We start from the raw sequence: 17,215 nt of genomic DNA, 5'->3' as shown, positions 1-17,215 counted from the left end.
GTATATGTAATTAATGTGCTAATCCCTCCTCTAATTATAGCTAATCCACAGAGGGCCTAATTGATCCTCTTCTAAATTTTAAATGGTAGCATTTTTAAATATTGCATAATAGTATTTTTTTAGGTGGTTATCGTTATTTTGTTTTCACATTTGCCATGTAAAAGAAAATATTAAACAGGTCCCTGACAGAAGCGTAAAATACCAGATAAAATTGTCCGTCATTGACCTTCGTTTTCTTAACAGTCTTGGAACAAATAGCTCTGTATTTGTTGCCATGCTAATGAATGTTTGATAGAGCAGCTGTTGAGCAGACATCAGCAGTTTTGTATTAGGGATCTGTGTGCTTGGTTGGTAGTTGTGCGACTTTATCATCTGCAGCAATATGCCATCTCTTTCCAAGAGTCAAGGAGGGAAGTTGTTATTTCTAACTTTCAATGACAAGATGTGTCAAATTCTTGTGACAAACTGATAAATGGATAATATAATGATGCCAGGCAATTTTTTAGTGCTTACCATTTGGGCTGGCAGTCTGTTCAGTGTGAGAGTTTCTGCTGCCTTCCAAATATATTTTAAGTGTAAATCAAATAATACAGACGAGTTACGAGCTGAACATTTTCCCAGGCCCCCTCACTCCTTCCGCGTTCCCGAGCTGTTCTGCCAGGAGGCCGGGCTCTTCTTTAGAAGGTAGGACCTTTGAAGGTTCGCATGAAACACCCTTTCTCAAAGGAGGCGGAAGAGCAGTACCACATGAGCGCTCACCGCTGACCTGGAGAATTGGCCACTTCCCTTTTTCTTCCCTGCCGCTGCCCCAGGCTGGCTAACACGGGTTGGAGGATGAAGCAAGATCAAGGGCTGGCTGGCACCGACAGTCTGTGCTCTTGCTGGATAATGATGCAAAGGAAACCCTGTGGCTTGGGAGGGTAGGAAGGTCCCCCCTAGAGATACCTCTCATTTCCATTTGCACTGAGCTCTTAGACGGGGTATTGGCGAGGCAAAGTCCAGCTTCTAGTTAGTAATAAGCCTGGCTTATTTGTCACATTTTTAAGGGTGATAAAAGCAGTCCATCAGCACTGGGACAGCAGTAACCATCTCTGACCTTTTCTCTCCCCGCTTCTGCAGGTTCTAGCACAGACGGCAACAGCGCCGGACATTCGGGGAACAACATCCTCGGTTCCGAAGTGGCCTTATTCGCAGGGATTGCTTCAGGATGCATCATCTTCATCGTCATCATCATCACGCTGGTGGTCCTCTTGCTGAAGTACCGGAGGAGACACAGGAAGCACTCGCCGCAGCACACGACCACGCTGTCGCTCAGCACGCTGGCCACGCCCAAGCGCAGCGGCAACAACAACGGCTCGGAGCCCAGTGACATTATCATCCCGCTAAGGACTGCGGACAGCGTCTTCTGCCCTCACTACGAGAAGGTCAGCGGGGACTACGGGCACCCGGTGTACATTGTCCAGGAGATGCCCCCGCAGAGCCCGGCGAACATATACTACAAGGTCTGAGAGGGGCCCTGGCGGTACCTGTGCTTTCCCAGAGGACACCTACTGTCCCGATGCCTCCCTTGAGGGTTTGAGAGCCCGCGTGCTGGAGAACTGACTGAAGCACAGCACCGGGGGAGAGGGACACTCTTCGGAAGAGCCCGTCGCGCTGGACAGCTTACCTAGTCTTGTAGCATTTGGCCTTGGTGAACACACCCGCTCCCTGGAAGCTGGAAGACTGTGCAGAAGACGCCCATTCGGACTGCTGTGCCGCGTCCCACGTCTCCTCCTCAAAGCCATGTGCTGCGGTCACTCAGGCCTCTGCGGAAGCCAAGGGAAGACGGTGGTTTGTGGACGAGAGGGCTGTGAGCATCCTGGCAGGTGCCCCAGGACGCCACGCCTGGAAGGGCCAGCTTCTGCCTGGGGTGCGTCTCCCCCGCAGTGCATACCGGACTTGTCACACGGACCTCGGGCTAGTTAAGGTTTGCAAAGATCTCTAGCGTTTAGTCCTCACTGTCTCTCACTCGTTCTGTTACCCAGGGCTCTGCAGCACCTCACCTGAGATCTCCACTCCACATCTGTATCACTGATGGAACACTCGTGTCTGGAGTCCCCTCCTCCAGCCGTTGGCAACAGCAGCTTCAGTCCATGGGTAAATCCGTTCATAGAAATTGTGTTTGCTAACAAGGTGCCCTTTAGCCAGATGCTAGGCTGTCTGCGAGGAAGGCTAGGAGTTGGTAGAAGCGGGTGGGGCTGGGGAAAGGGCTGGCTGCAATTGCAGCTCACTGCTGCTGCCTCTGAAACAGAAAGTTGGAAAGGAAAAAAGAAAAAAGCAATTAGGTAGCACAGCACTTTGGTTTTGCTGAGATTTAAGAGGCAAGTAGGAGACACGACAGCACACACAGTGGATTCCAGTGTATGGGGAGACGCTCGCAGTTATCAAATAGCGAAGTGCAGGAAGAAAAGCCCCTCTTCATTCTGGGGAACAAAGACGGGTATTGTTGGGAAAGGAACAGGCTTGGAGGGAAGGGAGAAAGTAGGCCGCTGATGATATATTCGGGCAGGACTGTTGTGGCGCTGGCAATAAGATACACAGCTCCGAGCTGGAGGAGAGTCGGTCTGCTTTGGATGATCTTTTAAGCAGACTCAGCTGCTATACTTATCACATTTTATTAAACACAGGGAAAGCATTTAGGAGAATAGCAGAGAGCCAAATCTGACCTAAAAGTTGAAAAGCCAAAGGTCAAACAGGCTGTAATTCCATCATCATTGTCGTTATTAAAGAATTCTCATCTATAAAAGGTAGATCAGATCCCCCTCCCCCCAGGGTCCCCCTTCCCCTCCGGATTGAGCCTTACGACACTTTGGTTTATGGCGGTGCTGTCTGGGTGCCAGGGCTGCAGGGCCGGTACTGATGGAGGCTGCAGCGCCAGGTGCTCTGTCAAGATGAAGCACATACGGCAAACCTCTTAGGGTCCTTAAGACGGAAATAAATGATGATGTCCAGGGGGAGAAGGAAGATAGGACGTATTTATAATAGGTCTATAGAACACAAGGGATATAAAATGAAAGATTTTTACTAATATATATTTTAAGGTTGCACACAGTACACACCGGAAGATGTGAAATTCATTTGTGGTAATTAAGTGATCCCAATGCTCAGTGCTTAAAAGAACAAATTGGACAGTTACTTCTGGGAAAAACAACATCATTCCAAAAAGAACAATAATGAGAGCAAATACAAAAATAACCAGGTCCTCCGAAGGCATCTCACGGAACCGTAGACTAGGAAGTCCAAGCCCCACACACCAGGAAGTCGATGTGACTGCATCATACATTTAACAATGACAAGATGTTCCGGCATTTATTTTCTGCGTTGGGTTTTCCCTTGCCTTGTGGGCTGAAGTGTTCTCTAGAATCCAGCAGGTCACACTGGGGGCTTCAGGTGACAGTTTAGCTCTGGCTCCCTGCTCCTGTCCTCCCCCGCACCCCCTCCCTTCTGGGAAACAAGAAGAGTAAACAGGAAACCTACTTTTTATGTGCTATGCAAAATAGACATCTTTAACATAGTCCTGTTACTATGGTAACACTTTGCTTTCTGAATTGGAAGGGAAAAAAATGTAGCGACAGCATTTGAAGGTTCTCAGACCTCCAGTGAGTACCTGCAAAAATGAGTTGTTGCGGAAATTATGATCCCCTATTTCCTGAACCTGGAAATGATGTTGGTCCAAAGTGCGTGTGTGTATGTGTGAGTGGGTGTGTGGTATACATGTGTACATATATGTATAATATATATCTACAATATATATTATATATATCTATATCATATTTCTGTGGAAGGTTGCCGTGGTAACCAGCCACAGTACATATGTAATTCTTTCCATCACCCCAACCTCTCCTTTCTGTGCATTCATACAAGAGTTTCTTGTAAGCCATCAGAAGTTACTTTTAGGATGGGGGAGAGGGGCAAGAAGGGGAAACATGGGAAATAGTCTGATTTTAATGAAATCAAATGTATGTATCATCAGTTGGCTACGTTTTGGTTCTATACTAAACTGTGAAAAATCAGATGAATTGATAAAAGAGTTCCCTGCAACCAATTGAAAAGTGTTCTGTGCGTCTGTTTTGTGTCTGGTGCAGACTATGACAATCTACCAACTGTCCCTTTATTTGAAGTTGGTTTAGCTTTGGAAAGTTACTGTAAATGCCTTGCTTGTATGATCGTCCCTGGTCACCCGACTTTGGAATTTGCACCATCATGTTTAAGTGAAGATGCTGTAAATAGGTTCAGATTTTACTGTCTATGGATTTGGGGTGTTACAGTAGCCTTATTCACCTTTTTAATAAAAATACACATGAAAACAAGACAGAAATGGCTTTTCTTACCCAGATTGTGTACATAGAGCAATGTTGGTTTTTTATAAAGTCTAAGCAAGATGTTTTGTATAAAATCTGAATTTTGCAATGTATTTAGCTACAGCTTGTTTAACGGCAGTGTCATTCCCCTTTGCACTGTAATGAGGAAAAAATGGTATAAAAGGTTGCCAAATTGCTGCATATTTGTGCCGTAATTATGTACCATGAATATTTATTTAAAATTTCGTTGTCCAATTTGTAAGTAACACAGTATTATGCTTGAGTTATAAATATTTTTTTCTTTCTTTGTTTTATTTTAATAGCCTGTCATAGGTTTTAAATCTGCTTTAGTTTCACATTGCAGTTAGCCCCCGAAAATGAAATCCGTGAAGTCACATTCCACATCTGTTTCAAACTGAATTTGTTCTTAAAAAAATAAAATATTTTTTTCCTATGGAAAAAGTGCCTTCAAAGTACTTCTCTTCTTTTGTTTTCTTTTCATTTTTCTTTCTTTTTTGTTTGTTATTTTAATTTGCCTTCCTTTACTCTATTTACCCCAAAATTACAGTAATCCGGAGACTTCTGTCCATGGACACTGTGTGCCCACTTTTCAAATCGGGATGTGCACATAACACAAATACTAATTTTGCTAAAAGCCGTCAGCTCATTATTCCCCATAAAACCACGAACTCACATTTCAAAAATAATATAAAATTGTATAAAATCCTAGTAATCCTCAACAGAAAATCTCTCTAGTGGCGCCTGAATCGCACAGTCAGAATAGTTACCTACGAAGTTAGCTCTCTCAGGAAAAAGAGGGAAATGTACTCTTCTTACCTAACAATTCCAAATTGATCTAGTTTCCATAGAAGCAAAGCAGCTGTCTATCGCTTCATTTTTCTTAACAGAATAATCCTAGGGAGAAGGAAAAAGTCAAATGTTTTTGTAAAAACATGGATGAAAGCACATTTTGTGATACTGGTTGAAGACAAGCCAGAGGCCAGCTGTGAGTTTAAAACACACTTTCAGTGGTCACCTTCCTGGGGAAGGTAACTATGTACACTGAGGGGTGTGATTATTTTTCAGGTCTCTTGTAGCCTTGGGTATTAAGACTGATCATTATACTTCCTGGGTAGCTTTTTAAACAGCCAAGAGTCCCACCCATAGCAGAGAACTTCACCACCCTTGAGATCTGAGTGCTAAGATCTTTACAGTATCTCAGGTTAATCTCCGCCACAGGAGTGAGACATTGTAGGTAGGGAGGACGGGGAAAGGCCCCTGGAGTCAGGAAGTAAGCCAGAAGAGTTCCCAGGTCTGACTGACTGGCCCCAGACCACACCCCAGTCAGTGGAAGAAGCCGTATGTTTCAGAAGTCCCCAGGTGGTGATGAAAGGCTGGTTTGGACACAGGGATCTACACAGCTTGGCATAGCACTTGTACTAGAGAAATGTTTGTTAAATAAATGCCTCCCTTCATCAACAGCAACAAAAATCCCCAGAGACCCAGGGTTTTCGTTGATGCTAGAATCATAGTTTCATCTATTCCCGGATTTTATCCTGCTGCACCCATCTGCCTTCAGTTGCAGATCCAAGTTTATGGATGCAATTTTATGGCCAAGCTGAACCCTCGACCCTATGTACCAAGGTCATTTCTGATGAGTCTGGGCAAAAGAAAAGAACCAAAGTGAAGTAATGCATTTTCAACCTTTACTTTGTGGTCCCTATTACAATATAAATTACCACATACACAATGTCATGGTTTGGACCTTGTTTTTAGACCACGTTTTCTGAGTAAGCCAAGCTCAGCTAAGAAACAAGATTTGTCCACTTGTTCTTTTCACCTGGGAAGAAGGAACTACATGCAGAAGCTCCCTGCAGAAGACCTATAACCAGATGCCCTTTGTTCTGTCTGAAAGGTGAGCCCAGCCTGCTGTGAGCACATTACTGCTCTGCTCAGGCAGGTGTCCCTCAGCCAGCAGCCAGCTCTCTTTGTTATCAACTCCCTTTTTGGCAAAGCAGATGGCCATTCAAACCCTGGGATAAAGGTTCGCAATGGAAATGAGAAAAAATAAAGTATTCCTTTCTGGGTAACTGCCGTCCAGCTTACTGTCAGTCTCTGAACCCAACCCAGAGAGGAATTAGCAAAAGGAAAAGAAAACTCCAGAGTAGTAAAACTCACTTTCCTCATGTAGGTTAAAAAAAAGGACCATTACTCTACTTTTTGATTGGGTAGCAAATAAGTCTCAGGTGGCTCAGGAGACACAGTAGCTACTGCAGTACCAAGGACACTAGCCTGGATTTGCTACTGCTTTGGTTTTTACTTTGGATGGATTGTTGAATTTTGTTTGTGATATTTACACTATACACTTACTTGAAGGCAAATTTTCAGTGTTGTCATGGAAAAGAGTATTTCCCAGTCTGATTCATTATTCCAGGTAGAGAATCATTCATCAGTGATTTGAGGGGGGTACTAAAATGCTGCATTTATTTGTAATAAAATACAGCAAACCAGGTAGGTTAACCCATTTTTAGATGTGTCGCAAAAGCTAACGATACATGCAGCTTAAGATGTGTATACTTTGATAACTTGATTAGTGGAATCTCTTTAAAACAATTTTCATATGAAATCAACCATATTTTTAAAAACAACCCCCTCAGGAAGCCTCCAGGTATACACCAGGTACACAAGCATACGGCACAAGGAAAATAATACTAATTATAGCGGCACAGTTTCTGGCCAGTTGTGGATAGTTAACAAATGTGTTAAATGGATGAACGGGGCACCTGGCTTCTAGCTGTATTTCTGCTACTGACTCATGCTGTGACCTTCAGCAGATCCTTGTATGTTCTGTGCCTCAGCAGCCTCACCTGTGAAGTGAGAGGGGTGGACTCTAAGACACCGAAGGTCGCTTTTGGCTTTCTGCAGGACTCGCAGCAAAAAGCCATCACCATTTTCAGCTGTACGAAAGTATCTCCACGCAAGCTTCTCCGTGTGCTAGTGTGCTGCAGACACAGCTCTGTAGTCTGCGGAGGTGGTGCCCAGACGGCCCCACCTTGTCTTTTAGCTGCGCATGCCCATCTACCCACTGCCTCCAACAAGAACCCGCTGCCCAGGGCCCAGGGCTCTGCGGCTCTTCACCCATCCCTACAATCAAAATCCAAAAAGACTTCAGAACCAGCAATGTATTCATACGGATTGAGCTGGTGTTGCCAGCCCTTCCCTCTAATTGTTAAGTGGAATCGTTGATCTCTATTTAAAAACATTTTCAGGTCACTGCAGGCAGGGTCCGAGCACATTTGCTACACCCTTCTACATGAATGTCTGATAAAAACCCACCACGAGCCAGGCAACGTGTCGGGGTTCACGGGGTCCCCTTCCACCAGTTAACTTAGCCCAACTTAACTTTGTCTTCCTTGTAGACTCGAGATTAATTTAACTTCCTGTTGAATATTTTTCATGCTGGTATCTGGAGCACATCCTTATCCCTCCTTTATTATTTACACCTCTAATTCCGTAGTCTGTGACAGAGAACTGTAGAATTGAAAAACATCTTTGAGTTGATAACAGAGCTATTATTTCTTAACTAAGTGCCATTCATGCTTAATAAAGAGATTACGGGTGTCTGTGTGTGTGTGTGTGTGTGTGTGTGGTATTTTAAAAGGCATGATGACTCTTATCTTAAAACATCCAAGAACAGTAGGGGAGATAAATTTCCTCATAGCAAATTGCTTAAAATTAACTAGAATCTTACATTGAACACTCCGAGAATGCTCTTCAGGTATATCATTTTTGTGCAGTGCCTTCATTAACACAACATTAAAGGAAGAAAAAAAGTAGTAGAAATTAATTTCTAGCTCTAGGATTCATCAAGTGGGAAAAAAAAATGCTCCAGGTAGAGCTCACAGCTTACTGTATCTCCCAGTGGATCTAGAAGTATTTGATCTCCTAGTTCTTCATCAACTGAGTGACCTGCGTGATGTTCAAGATGACAAAAAAAGATGTGAGAGAGGTTTCTATACACATAACTCCAACTTTTTTTGTTTTACATGAATAACTTAGCATACCTTAGATTCCCTTACATACTAAGAAAGCATAGAACGTGTGGAATCTGGGGCACCTCTGTCTGGAACTGCTGTTTCTTCATGTGACCCAAGGCAAACCACATAGCTGGTCCTTGAGGTAGGCCAACCATCTGTAATGTGGACTCCCTTGGATACTCATTGAGACTTCCTAAGACTTAGCTCAATCACATGCATCTAAAGTTGAAGTGTAGCTCAGAAAACACAACAAATCCAAAAATCTCATCTCTGTTTCCAGCAGAGAACACATAGGTTAGTAGGGAGTCGTGGGGGAGAGGCAGAGCCAGCACTGGTTTCAGTCATCCTCAGCTAGCATCATTTTATTAGACAGGCCTGAGACACCTAAGCAGATTCTTGCTTATTGATAAGTCTAGAAGCTTCATATAATGAACACACACACACACACATATTAATTTATTTGTCCACTCGTATAACATCATTTATTTAGCACTTACTATCTACCAGGCAGTGTGCTAAATATTAGAGATTATAACGTAAAGGACAGGATTCCTCCTATGAGGGAACTCACGGTCCAGTTAGCAATTTTAAAACCTCATGAATAGCAATTAGGCATCTTGGATGCAGGCGAGAAGGGAAGAAGCCTTACAGCCGCTCTAGGTCTGAATTCCTGGGGCATTGTTTTAGGAAGGTGTTTGTCTATTTGTAGCTGCCTTTTCATCCACCTATATCTTCTGTTACTGGGAGTTCAGTTTCTTTCCTTCTAAATCTTTCATTACATATATGCCGACTGGCTGGTTAGGATGCTAAATTTAGAATCGCTGTTCTGTTCTTCAAAATGTCTTAGGAGTTTGCCTCAAGTGCCTGCCTCCAGCCTTAAAGGGCAAATCAAAAAGTTTCCAATTGGTTTCCAGCCCACATTACAACGTGTATGTGTGTTTGAAAGACTGTTTCTTGGCTATAATTGGTAGTTTTCTGGTAGCTCATTCTGAGGAAAGAATTGCAGGGAACTTTATGTCTGCTGACAGTAGTTAGTACTGGACCCAAAAACAGTATGAAAAAAAGGGAAGTCTGAGTATCTGGGGTGTTTGCCAAAGCGACCTACAAGCTACGTGCAGCATAAGCATTTCAGACCAGCAGACACGGGGCTCCTCCTGCATAAACCCAGGGCCCTGCCTCTTAACTTCCCTCTTTGTAAAAGGGGAGAGAAAAGATAAGGGTCTCCTACCAACTCCCTTAAATATTTCAGATAAAAATAATGACTGCATTAATTACACTTCAACTTACACCAGTTTATTCCTCCACATGGTTGGCTGGGTGTCAGGAAAAGATGAAAAACATTTTCCCCGAGTGCCTGTGTCAGAAGTTCGTATTCTGTGTAGCAGTCACACGTGGACTTATTAAAAAAAAAAAAAAAAGTCTCCTTAAGCATGGTGGAAGCACTATTCTCCATTTCCGAAACTGTCAGGTACTTTGCTAAATGGTGGAAAATATACCTTGATAATTCGGTCTCTGAACCTCCCACTGAGGCCACGCTGCAGGGACTGGGTTTTCTTTGCTGCAAACAGTTGCTGAAAAAGTGGGAGGCATTAACGTTTGTGTGGAACACAGCAAGTGGGGCCCTTAAAGCCTTGTGTGCTGCGGGTGTTAACTACAGGGGAGAGGTAGCTGTCCATCGGAAAGGTGGCATACCAAGTCCTCACCTGCTAAAGATGGCCTGCTGGGACATGCTCTCTCCCTGAGTCACCACCACCTCAGGGACCACGAGAACATGAATTAAAGCCACATGGCTTTTCATCCCGTGCACTGTTTTTGATTCTCAATTACGCTAACTTTAAGAACAGATTCCAGAAAAGTGTTTGAAATATGGCAATAGAATTTTTTAACCAGCACGGCCAGCCAAGCAGGTACTACGATTACGACAGTGGTTAGGCAGTTTAAAGAGTCTAGCAATGCTTTATAAGGTCACCCCAGCTTTTTATAGCAGCAAACAGAAATCCTTTTGGAAAACTTTTCTACTGCAGACCATCGGCCCCCGTGTGTTCTGTGATGTTTCTTGGTTTCAGATATCAATATCTGATATCTGACATGCAAATATGTCTACCTACGAACTCTGCAGAGCCCTAAGGTAGGGAGACTGGAGACCCGTGGCGCTTTCTGTTTGCAGGTGATGTGCTTTTTCTCCCTTTGGTTCTTTTTATTTTTCCTAGTATTTTACTTTGGAAATTTTCAGATACACAGAAAAGTTGAAAGAACAATGAACTCCCAGCTATCTTCTATATAGAGTCAATAATCAGCACTTGGTACCTACGTGTGCACTCTGTGTGTGTGTTTCTATGTACATCCGTATGTGTGTATATGTGTATATGGATGTGGACACATTGTGTACACACATTCTTTGGCTGAAGAATTTTCAGATCTCACAATACTTTCTTCCCACATTTCAGCATCTCAGAAGATGAAACCCTCTTGTATAACCACAATGCCATTATCATTCCTGAGAAAATGTACAAGCATTTCATAATATAATCTACTATCTAATCTATTAAATTTATTTTTGTAGCTTTAAAAAAAAATGTTGATAAAAGGCCGGGTGCAGTGGCTCAAGCCTGTAATCCCTGCACTTTGGGAGGCTGAGGTGGGCGGATCACAAGGTCAGGAGATCGAGACCATCCTGGCTAACATGGTGAAACTCCGTCCCTACTAAAAATACAAAAAATTAGCCAGGCGTGGTGGCGGGCGCCTGTAGTCCCAGCTATTCGGGAGGCTGAGGCAGGAGAATGGCGTGAACCCGGGAGGCGGAGCTTGTAGTGAGCAGAGATTGCGCCACTGCACTCCAGCCTGGGGGACAGAGAGAGACTCCACCTCAAAAAAAAAAAAAAAAAAAAAAAGTGGATAAAAATAACACTATGACTTCATCTGATTAAAAATTATGTTTCCTTTCCCATCCCCTCCTCCATCCCTCAAAGTAAGCACTGACATAATCAGTCTTGCCTATCTGTTCAGAAAAATGATATATGCACACACTTGCATATAAATACTGTTTCTAAAGGATCAGTATAGAGATTGCATCACAAATACTGGTTTATGCCATGTATTTTTGGTAAGTAATATGTCTTGGAGACCATTCCTCATCAGCACATTCAGATCTGCTTTAAAAAAAAAAAAAAAAGCCACATAATATGCCTGTATATTTTGTCCATCATCTACAGGCAAAATATGGTTTTTAAGCTCTTCTGCATACTGCTTCATGAACATATTTTGGTTTGTGGAGAGACAGGAGGGCTCATCAGATAATTGAGGTGCTCCACTATTTCTCCCAGCCTCACTTGCACATAGGTTGAGGGCAATAGGCTGTAGCTAGAATGATGTGGTGACATAAAAGAACAGGTGCTGGATCTTCATGTGTTCCTCCTTTCCTGCTATGGTGACTATAGATACTACAAGTTCTAGAAGGTACAGCTCAAAGAGGAGAGAAGCTTGGTCAGCCTAGGTCCCTAAGTGACTTTGTGGAGTAGAGCCTCCTGCTGACCTGGGGTACTATGCTGTTTGCATAATAAATAAAACGAACATGCTAAGCCGGAAGATTTGGGGAACCGTTTGTTACCACAGCATAAGCCCAGCTAGTCTCACACACACCTGACATCTCAAGGTACTTTTCCAAATACATCCTTCACCTAAATTCCTGGTGGCGAGATTGCTGTATGAAAGGAAATACCCTTTAGAAATTTTGATAGATACTGCCAGATTGCCTTCCAATTTCCTTCCTCTTTCACTTCTGGTTTAAATACATAATTTGTGTTCCACTCCATTTCTTCTCTTCTCTGGTTTGTTTACATTTTTACTCTGTGATATGCTTTACAACCTAGAGGAGGCTAATAGGATGAAACAGATTAATACTAAAAGGAGCCTTTAATTTGTTTGTGTATTACTATATTTAAAGTACTATCTCTGTTTTAAGTAACAACTGTTGAAACATGACATATGCCAGCTGTGGAAATTAGAAATAAATCTAATACATACATTTATGTCAAATAATCTGAAGACCCCCTTGTAAGAGCTTAGACTTCTTTTGTTTCACAGCTGTGGATGCATAAGAGTTCTTTCATTTGTGTATTTGCTACTAAAACAGGACTTGATACCTGCTAGTGTGACCAGAGCATGTGATCTTGAGCTGTGCACCTGGAAACACGATGTAGAGAGGCTTGTATTTTTGCTTCTAATAGAGAAGACGCCTAAGTGTAAGCCATGTAATTGCAGTCAGCTATGTTGCTAGCACAAACAAAACCGAGTACTCCGGATCAAATAGCAATTTCACCTAATGAGATTTAGGCAGTAATTCTCTCATGCATTTGATATACTTCGTTACTTCTTTCTCCTTTTTGAGCCAGTAAGAGGATATGTAGAGAAATGGAAAGGCACGTGCTTTATTTATTTTGCCAAATATTCACTGTCTCCCCAAGTGTCTCCCCATTTATCTAAAATTGTGCCAGAAGCTTTGCAGGAAACATAAAAAGCACCTAAGATAGAGCTGCTATGAAAATAGCAATCACAGCCCACTCTAGTAATCTTAGTTTTCTAAGAGAAACATAATCTTTTCAGAATAATAAATATTGTTTATTTTTATTTTTTTTTAATTTTTTTAATTTTTTTATGTTTATTTTTTGAGACGGAGTCTTGCTCTGTGCCCCAGGCTGGAGTGCAGTGGTGCAATCTCGGCTCACTGCAAGCTCTGCCCCCCGGGTTCACAACATTCTCCTGCCTCAGCCTCCTGAGTAGCTGGGACTACAGGTGCCCGCCACCACGCCTGGCTAGTTTTTTGTATCTTTTAGTAGAGACGGGGTTTCACGGTGTTAGCCAGGATGGTCTCGATCTCCTGACCTCGTGATCCGCCCGCCTCGGCCTCCCAAAGTGCAGGGATTACAGGCTTGAGCCACCGCGCCCGGCCTATTTATTTTTAAAATTACAATTTTAGGGAAATAAGTGATTGTTTTGAGAGTTATGACAGCCTACTAAAGAAGTTCTGTAAACTTTGATGCCCTGTTTTAAAATAGAACTTCCTGTACCCGAAGCCAGAGATTCAGGATTCCAGAAGGCTGGTGAGTCCTAAGAATCTTTTTCCCCGGCCAGCATAGAAGATTACTGGTGTATGAACGTGGAAAACAGCTCCAGGTGTTCTTCTTTTCTTTTTAATAAACAAGGCTCAATCTCTTCAATTACAGGACTTAAACCGTCTCACACAATTTTAGTGATCAGATATGAAGACGGGATGAGGATAAGGAGATGTGTGTGTTTGTACATACCTACATTTTTTATTCTTGGACAATAACTTAGATCTAGAACTCGAGCTGAAATCTCAAACCCCATCGACCATACTACATAGGAGGTTGCCCACTCTGTCTAGGGTAAGACTTGACTGATCCTCCAGCGAATCCTTTTACGAAAGAACACCTACTCCCTCTAGGCCTCATCAGTGCCTGTCTGGGTCTTGCTTGTCCGCACATAATACAGATGGTTCAAAAATAGAGATGGAGCCAACAATCGGAGACTTTGAACAGAAAGACGGGCAAAAGGATCAGACCTTAGAGAAACGGCGGGGTTCTTTTTGAATGAGTTGAACGCGCCTCTGCTTCATTCTTCCTCCCAAACTGCCCAGGCCCTGTGTCCTGGGGCCTTCCGAGATCCTTGGGTTCCTCCTGGCTCCTCCTCCCTCATCTCATCACCCAGCTACAGAGTTTGTGTTGGCATGAACCACATCCACTGGTCTCCCTGCTTAGTATCCCAGCTCCTCCACCCCCAAATTTCAACTGTCTAATCTGATGAACAGTTTCTAAAGGTTAGAAGGCCTTGCTCAGGAAACATATGGTTTATTTAACTCAGGCCTTCTGAAGATAATGCCCCTGTTTTTCTTGTTTTTCCCAATAAAATGTCAGCTCATAGCAAGTCAATACAGAAATATTTTCCTGGCAATGAAAGCTTCTCTGCAACGTTCAAACTATGCCTTTGCTGTCCAGATGCAGGCCTGGCTTTGGCTGTGGTTCCCTAGAACAGTAAGGATAAGCATAATTTGTTTTCCTTTTCTTCCTTCCTCTTTTTCCACATCATGAACATTCTCATTTTTTTCTTACAGGAATTGAGAAACTAGGTGAGGTTTCTAATTACTTCAGCAAACACAGGCAATCAATAGCTAGCGGTCACAACCAAGAAGAGAGAAAATGGAGTCCGTTTGTTTTCTTTCGGGCTCTTTCCCTTTCTTTTTGCCAATTTCCACATACAAGGAAATAGCTCACAGGGCTTGCGCTCCGTGGATCTGAGCTACAGGAGGCCCCACAGAGCATTATAAAAACACATTAGAAAAAGATCATATTGCAAGGAGGAGAAGGCTCGGCCCGCCAGAGATCTCTCCCCCTGTGCTAGGAATCCAGTGGCATGCAACTCAGGGCAATGATGCTCATCTGCACCTCCTCCTTCATCCTGCACCATGCAAAATCGGCCAGCGGAGGCCTTCCTGCTGACTCCAAATCATGGCGTATCTGATATAGAAGGGGGTTCTTTCAAACATGCAGCGTCATCCGCGCACATTCCCAAAAGATAGCTGCGGGTGCGTTTCCACTGCAGATGGGCTCCATGGGAACCCCAGGCTGCTGCTTGTTAGCCACGAGTTCTTGAGGAAGATACTTCACCTCCTGGAACCTCAGTTTTTTCATCTAACACCCATCTTGAAAGCTGCCCTGAGATTAGTGAGAATAACATGCGCAAAAGGGGCTAGAAGATAATAGGCACTCAGTAACCGTCTGTGAATAGTGTCTCTGTATTTCAAATAGCTGACCTCAAGACTTGGCTTTGTGATAGGTTTGTTTGTTTGATTGTTTGTTTTGAGATGGAGTCTTGCTCTGTCACCCAGGCTGGAGTGCAATGGCTCGATCTCAGCTCACTGCAACCTCCACCTCCTGGGTTCAAGTGATTCTCCTGCCTCAGCCTCCCTAGCACCTGAGACTACAGTCGCGCACCACCACACTGGGCTAATTTTTGTATTTTTAGTGGAGACGTGGTTTCATCATATTGGTTAGGCTGGTCCTGAACTCCTGACCTGGGGTGATCCACCTACCTCGGCCTCCCAAAGTGCTGGGATTACAGGGGTGAGCCACCGTGCCCGGCCCTAGATTTTATTCTTGACCACAAATAATCCCAAGTTGCTGATTTTTTTTTTAATACACTTCTTTTAATAGGCATGCAAACATTAATGTCAACATTACATTATGTATACAGTGGTCCCTCCTTATTGTTTTCCTCAGTTTCAATTACCCTCAGTCAACCAAGTTCTGAAACTATTACCTCACTACGCTTGTGCTCTGGGGCCATTACGACCTAAAGTAAAGGTTACTTGAACACAGCACCATGACACCTCAATGCTTGATCTGAGAACCAAGGCAGCTACTGAGTGGCTAATGGCAATCCAGACTGAATGCAGACCGCACCAGCCTCTATCATGCTGCTAAGATCGGCGCCATTTAGAACATATGCATGCTTATTTCTGGAATTGTTTATTCATGTCACAATGCCTGCATCATTCACCTCATTTCATCTAATCACACGGGCATCGTATCATTCTCACACCATCACAAGGAGAAGGGTGAGTAACACACAACAAGATATTTTCAGAGAGAGAGACCACATTCACTTAACTTTTACGGCAGTATATCGTTATAATTATTCTATTTTATTATTTTGTTAATCTCTTCCTGTGCCTAATTTATACATTAAACTTTGTCATAGGTGTGAACATATAGAAAAAACATAGTGTATACAGGGTTTAGCATTATCTGTGGTTTCAGGCATCCACAGGGGGCCTTGGAAGGTATTCCCATGGGTAAGAGGAAGCCACATTGTACAGCATCTTTGGATGTCTCTAAGGGAAGAGGAAATCCATCTGCATTTTTTTTCCCAGAGTAAGGACAGAACATTCTTTGCACCTGACTTTCCTGCCTTTATTATTTAAGTCAGCACCAATATATACTCCATACTAAAATGCTACTGATTCAGACCTAAAAGGAGACCAAGTTTTCCTGGTTTATACCTGCTTTATACAATAAGACAAAATATATGGTATATTGGTAAAATATATGGTAACTATATGGAAAGCATACACAGAATGTATCCCTGCGAAGCCTCCCTTCCCTGTGTCAGGATTCTACATGTGCCAGTTGCTGCTGGAGAGCAGGACTTTTCCAAATGCAGAGGAGGGCAAGAGCAGAGGCATTCACACGTAGCCATCGGGAAGTTCCAGAATTAATGGGGTGTTGCTGAATCTGCTTCTGGCAGAGCGTCAGTAGCTTCGTTCTCAGGGGTGGAAGAGAATCGGACCGTCCTCACAGTGTCTTTAGTGGACACACAGATTACCCTCTCACCAAATGTGAGGGGCTGCACGTGCCACCCAAAGTTCGTGTGTTCAAGTCCCGATCCCCAGTACCTCTAATGACTATTTGGAGAGAGGGACTTTACCAAGGTAATCAGTGAAAATGAAGTCACTGGAGGGGATCCTAATCCAATATGACTGATGTTCTTACGAGAACAGGAGGTCAGGGCGTAGGCACGTATAGAGGAAAGATGGTGTGAAGGCATAAGGAGAGGGCGGCCGTCTACAGGCCAACGAGAGAGGCCTGGAACAGCTTCTTCCCTCACAGTCTTCGGATGAACCCAACCCTGCTGACACCTTGATCTTAGACTTCTAGCCTCATGTACTGTGAAAAAATACGTTTCCACTGTTTAAACCACGCAGTTGATGATGCCTCATTATGGCAGCCCCAGCAAAACAAAACACACTAAATATCTCCCTTA

The 17,215-nt window shown here is 43.4% G+C and overlaps 1 protein-coding gene across 1 annotated transcript in view; it reads left to right on the top strand.

Moving 5' to 3' along the window:
• EFNB2 (ephrin B2) overlaps positions 1-4,816 on the top strand; it is a 45,524-nt gene extending 40,708 nt beyond the window's left edge. Inside the window, exon 5 of the mRNA XM_007960854.3 lies at positions 1,120-4,816. Coding sequence (XP_007959045.1) covers positions 1,120-1,508 — 389 coding nt within the window. The 3' untranslated portion in view covers positions 1,509-4,816. The remainder of the gene's footprint in view (positions 1-1,119) is intronic.
• The last annotated feature ends 12,399 nt before the right edge of the window (positions 4,817-17,215 follow it).

This window comes from Chlorocebus sabaeus, chromosome 3, assembly GCF_047675955.1.
Source record: "Chlorocebus sabaeus isolate Y175 chromosome 3, mChlSab1.0.hap1, whole genome shotgun sequence".
Lineage (NCBI taxonomy): Eukaryota > Metazoa > Chordata > Mammalia > Primates > Cercopithecidae > Chlorocebus > Chlorocebus sabaeus.
This window is presented reverse-complemented; position numbering and strand designations above follow the sequence as displayed.